This window comes from Bactrocera latifrons, unplaced genomic scaffold, assembly GCF_001853355.1.
Source record: "Bactrocera latifrons isolate USDA-ARS-PBARC rearing strain unplaced genomic scaffold, ASM185335v1 scaffold_1157, whole genome shotgun sequence".
NCBI lineage: Eukaryota > Metazoa > Arthropoda > Insecta > Diptera > Tephritidae > Bactrocera > Bactrocera latifrons.
The window spans coordinates 8,680-14,649 of record NW_017534583.1 but is presented as its reverse complement, the minus strand read 5'-3'; the positions used below and the strand labels follow the sequence as shown (position 1 = coordinate 14,649).

Genomic DNA, 5,970 nt, shown 5'->3' with positions numbered 1-5,970 from the left:
CCTTGCTACTCCCGACTTTCACTCACCAATTGAGCCTAGCCAGTCACCAGCATGGATTCCGAAAAGTGCACAGCACCACCACAGCACTCAGCGTCATAAACGCTCAGATAGTCCGTGGCCTCAACTAGAAACCACCATGTGAGAGAACGATTCACGTAGCGTTGGACTTGTCGAAAGCTTTCGACGCAGTCAACCACACAACGCTACTGCAGGACATTGAAAAACTTCGCTCCCTCCAGGGCTTAAGATGTGGACCATGAACTATCTGAACGGTCGTCAGTCACCCGTACTATTTCGAGGTGAAGCATCTAAACTGAGACGAATTAAACAGGCGGTTCCGCAGGGTAGTGTCCTCTCTCCGCTACTGTTTAACTTCTACATCTSGAAACTCCCGCAACCACCAAAACCACAGCGACCATATTCACGAACTGGACGAAGGAGTATAGACTTGAGCTTAATATTACAATCGATGGCGTCAAAATTCCGACTGTAAATAACCCTAAGATTTTAGGTGTAACTTTCGGTAGTTTATGCTCCCTCTCTCCTCACACGATCGCGATTATAGCCAAAGTACAGAGCCGCAACAAGATCCGCAAGTCGCCAGCAGCCAGCACATGGGAAACGACAAAGAAACGTTGTTGGCAACTTACAAGGCAATCGGGCGGACGGTCCTTAACTACGCAGCACCAATATGGTCGCCTGAATGCAGTGGATCGAGGAACTTCAGATCTGCCAGAATACTGTCTCCCATTGAACACCTCCACAGCGAGACGCTTATGCTTCCTGGAAAGGAGCACAATGAACTCCTCTCCTCTCCTACTGACCGCCATTCACAGTGGAGTCATCAACACCTTCACCGACACCCTTCCCGTGAATGGCGTTCTTGGAGTCAAACCACCACCTATTGCAGACGAAGAGCTCCAGTTGCCGCGAGAAACGCGAGTGACCCTAGCGCAACTTCGTTCTGAATATTGTAGCAGGATAAACTCCTACTTCTCCAGGATTGACCCAGACATATCCAATGTATGTCCTGCATGATCTCGACTACAAGACAAATGGCCCTTACCACCCAAACGGAGATTAGATAACTGTTAAAACTACAACAAAAAGTGTTGACAAGACAATTACAGCTAGACAATTTTTGGAAAGTTTTTTTTATTATAGTTAATATAGAAAACAGAATTACGCGAAAATACAGAAAAAGAAAAATCATAATTGTAAACAATCTAACCTTTTCAACGATGAGGGTGCTAATGGCTAATGTGTAAATGGGGTATGTGCGGTTATGGAAGCTTCTCCAGAGGAGGAATATCCAAAAATAATATACAAATTTTTAAAAATATTCAAGATTAAAAGTTCAAAAATTTGCACTAATAGCACATGGTATTTCTCTATCTWTCACTAAATTTATTCACGTTTTTCACTCCGTATATTTAAATATACACTCTAAACATTGAAATAAGTTCACATTTCTATTTTATATTGTAATATTTTACTTAAATTTATTAATTTAAAAATCACTTATCTCACTCGTCGCAGCAGAGGTTAGATTGTTTACAACGAGCGTTGCCACATCTTAAACACCAAATATGTAGGATTCCTAACGATTTTTCTTTGTTTGTTTATTTTGCGATTCTTTTTTCTATATTAATTACAGTAAAAAATACTTTCCAACATTTTTCAAGTTATAATTGAGTTGTGAACACTTTTTCCATCTACATATGTATATGTATAATATGTGATTTATATTTAAGAAACACAAATAACTAAAACTGGCCGATAATATTATAAAATTTATATCATATCGGGATGACTGAAGTACTTTCGCCTAGTACTCCTTTATTTGTTTGCGGCCTTCGGCCGCGGTCTAAAAAAAATAACCCTGGTCGAGCGAATAACCGCCGTGACTGAAGTACTTTCGCATTGTACTACTTTCTGCGTTGGATAGTAGACGTTGTTTTGTATATTAGGTAATAATAAGTAATATAATATTAATTATATAGATATTAATTATATATTACTTATTTGTTTATTAAATTAAATAAAGAACATATTCATATGCATGGATAGAGGAATTTTTGGGAAAAAAAGGAATTTCAGCGATTTTCTTATTATCACATGGCAGCGCTCCATTTCGTCGTAATTTTGTTCACATAAAAGGTGTTCACTACAAGTGTTAAATGTAATTTTTAAAATAAAGATTTCTTATGTGAAACACCTGCTAAAAGTGTAAAATATTGATTTATTTAAAAGTTTATAGTTTAATTTAATTAATTTGAAGAGAAAATTGTGAATAAAGTGTGTTTAATATGGTTAAATAGCTTCTAAAAATGTTGGAATTTTGGGAATTTTTGAACTTTAAGGTCGACTAAACTAAGCGCTTGCGGTACCTATAACCCTATATATTTTTTAATCAGGAGAACTTCCTCTTTCCAACGGTACCTTCAAATCGCGGCCCCAAAGAAAYCGGAATTGTGCCTAAAATCGCGGCGCGGAAAAAAAATAACCATGCCAACCCTTTTCTTATTGTGCAAATGCAGGGAATTTAACTAAAATAAAATAGTTAAAATAAAGATTTATTTAAAACAAATATTAATATAATTAATATACAGAAACCTTATAGTGAAGTGTTAGTAAGTGAAAAGTACATAATATAAGTGAAAAAGTTATTCGCAATATACAAATCATCAATGTAAATGTTCTAAATTTTTCAACTTTAAATGCAAATATCTTTAAAACTATCAGTCAGCGGCAATTATATATATTTTCGCGATCTGGAGAACGTCACCTTTCCAGTGATAACCATTTTATCCCCGAAATCCAGAGATGCTATTCTAAATTTCAACCTTATTTTTTGCTTCTTTCTCCTATGGAGAARCTTCTCTATCCGAAATACGTGTTTTTTTACCCGAATCGTGCTTACTTGCAGCAATACGCATTTTTCACAATCCGATGTAAGCTAATCTAAAATCCTCTAATCTCCTAGTTTGCTCAAGCGCATCTTTTGTTTTATATAATTCTTATTGTCAACTCGCTAAAACATTATATTATTGTACCTTACTTTTGAATAAGCGTGTCTATATCAATAGACTTTTCTCCCGTTGTTCCCTCRTCTTTATCAGGGAGGGAAGCCATCATTCCTTTTCTGTCTTCAACTTTTCGCATAACAAGGCCAGTGTGSAATTTACAAACCTCTTTAATATAAGATAAACGAGGAGAGTACAACTCAAAAAGAGTATTAAATAACCGCAACATTCCGCTTGTTAGTAATGAATCCGAAGTTGATATAGGATCCGACAGCAATGTTACGTCAGAATAAAATACATCATTAGTGATGGTTGTAGTTGGAAAGCAATCGTCGCAACAACTTTATTRGCCTATCGATGGTTTTATTTTGGATTCACTATCGATAGTGTTTCTGACTCTTCATGCTTTATGACTTAAAGTAGCCATACACGACACACATGTGCGTGGATCGGTATGAGTGCGATTGCGATTCACTCGTGTATGGGCTTGTGCGCTGAACAATGTGTGACTGTCACTTACAGAATAGCAAAATCGTCTCAAGTCTCAAAAATTGTCTCTAACTTAAAATGTCAAATTTAGAAATTTGATACTGCATCACAGTACATTAAGATTCTTTTGGCGTCGCGATTTGAGAGTATGAATGGAAATAAGAGTTCCTCAGGATTAAAAAATATTTGCGCATATAGACTTATAGTTTGCGAGACAGTTTCACAGTTTGATATGCAATTCACTCTCATAGATTGTTGATATAGATGGCATGCCTAATGCCAGTGTTGGCACATGATGTGTTTGGAAAAAATAATCCAAAAATTTTCTTTTAACATGTATAGAAATGTTACATTTCCAATGCAAGAACAACAAAAATGGTGCAAATATATTTCGTATCTTATGTCATTTAATAAATAAAGATAAAAAAAAAAACAACTCTCATCGATCGAACACCTATGTTAATCAAAAAAAGAGTAATACTAAAAACTTTGCATTCTATAATAAGTTTTTTGTATGTGATGCTGTTATATAAAATCCTATACCGAAATTTATTAGGTTGTCAAATAACTCCCCTCCGCCTTTTTGAAATACCAAAAAATAAGGTGACATTGTATATATTTTGAAAATTCTTTATTTTTCCAAATCAATTTCATCCCCTTCAAAGTAATCCCGACTAGATGTAGTACATTATGACAACGGATTTTCCAATYTTCGAAACACTGCTTGTAGTCACTTTCTGAGATGACCTCAGTTCCGTCTTCGCGGCTTGAATATCGGATAAAAACGGTGTCCCCGGAGCGGTCTTTTGAGCTCAGTGAATAGCCAGAAGTCGCACGGCGCCAGATCAGGTGAAGATGGTGGTTGCGGAACGATGTGGGTTGAGTTTTTGGCGAAATGATCATTTAATGCAAATTCTTTGCTCAACAAATTTTGACATCGCAAAAAACGAAAAACTCACTTTTAGCGGCTCACAAAACGACATGTATCTCAAACACTAATGAAAAAATAATTCTCCAAATCCTTCGACGCCCCATTAAAAATATATCTGGGGTACTCTCAACGTGTCATAATGCATCGTAAAATCATAAATTCATAAATTTTTATACTAGTTTCAAAAAAAAAATGTTGGTGGATTGCATACTAAAATACGTTTACGCAAATACAACTCTGAACGCTATGTTTTCGGATCGCTACAACTTATATCTTTATGAGACTATGTGAAACCCCTAATTAATTGAAAAAATGTGTGAAAAGTGGGTTAAACATAGTGAAATAACGAGCATTACTTTTACAGATTTTCGAACTTTAAATATAAATATCTCGAAAACCATAAGTTTTAACAAAAACTTTTTAATCCTGAGGAAAAATTGGGTAAATATTAGAATAACATTCCCGGATTTCGGGGTTAAAATGGGTATGGCCGAATGTTGCCAACGCAAAAAGGAGTTCAACACAAAAACAACACGCAAGTGTTGGTCCAACCAGGTTTATTGGTTTGAAGCTCGACCGAATGCCGCCAATGCAGAAAAGAATTCTATGCGAAAAACTTATTTGTTAATTATTTCCTGTCACTGAGGTATTATTTTTTTTCTCTATTTCTTTTGGTTCTTCTGTAAAATATGTACGTAACACTGATTATTAGTTAGAATACAACTCTTTTGTTAATTATGTGAACAAAACTAATTCAACAAAAGTTAAATGTTGAATGAATGTAATTTTGCACTTTTTAATATAAAATAAATGGTAAGAAAGGAATTAGTGGATATAGAGTGAAAAATATAACTGCGAAATTCATTATAAATCGGAGAAACACGCATTTTAAATATATGAAATCGAAATATATAAATCGGGGGATGCTAATCTAAATCCCAGCTAAAAAGTTTATGTGGAAAATTAAAAAAAGGAGAAATATACTTTTTTCTAAAAATGTATTTCTTAAAAAAAAAAAACATAATTTCACATTTTCAGACTATAATAATTGTGGATAAAGTTTGTTTACCATTTAGCATAATAGAGGGATTCTCTTGCTCTTGCAAGATTGCAGATTGCAGATTGCAAAAATCCTATACCGAAATATATTAGGTTGTCAAATATCTCCCCTCCGCYTTTTTGTTTTTTGAATTTCACGGCTATATATAACGTGTTACAGAGCTCGTATCTGGCAATACTATACATCTATGGAGTACCTCTGCGAATGGTAGGCACCTTGTCGCGGTGCAGGGGCTTAGGCGCAGGGCATACTCGGCGCCCCCCAACCCGTGCGGCTGGTGCTGGGTAGCACTGACCATGCGGGATGATGGGTCCGCATGCGTGCGCTAACCAAGAGCTACCACCTCCGAATCCAGGGTGTTATGCGACTTCCGTGCCCACTGGATGAGTTGCAGCTGGGAGGTTAAATTCGGCTGTATTCTAACGGAGCCTCCCCAACACCGGGCCGAATTGGGGAGTAACTGT

General features: G+C 36.1%; 1 protein-coding gene across 1 annotated transcript in view; it reads right to left on the bottom strand.

The window, feature by feature from the left end:
• The window catches only part of LOC108976853 (28S ribosomal protein S11, mitochondrial), an 11,833-nt gene extending 8,494 nt beyond the window's left edge, over positions 1 to 3,339 (bottom strand). Inside the window, exon 1 of the mRNA XM_018946230.1 lies at positions 3,062 to 3,339. Coding sequence (XP_018801775.1) covers positions 3,062 to 3,255 — 194 coding nt within the window. The 5' untranslated portion in view covers positions 3,256 to 3,339. The remainder of the gene's footprint in view (positions 1 to 3,061) is intronic.
• Between the last annotated feature and the right edge of the window lie 2,631 nt (positions 3,340 to 5,970).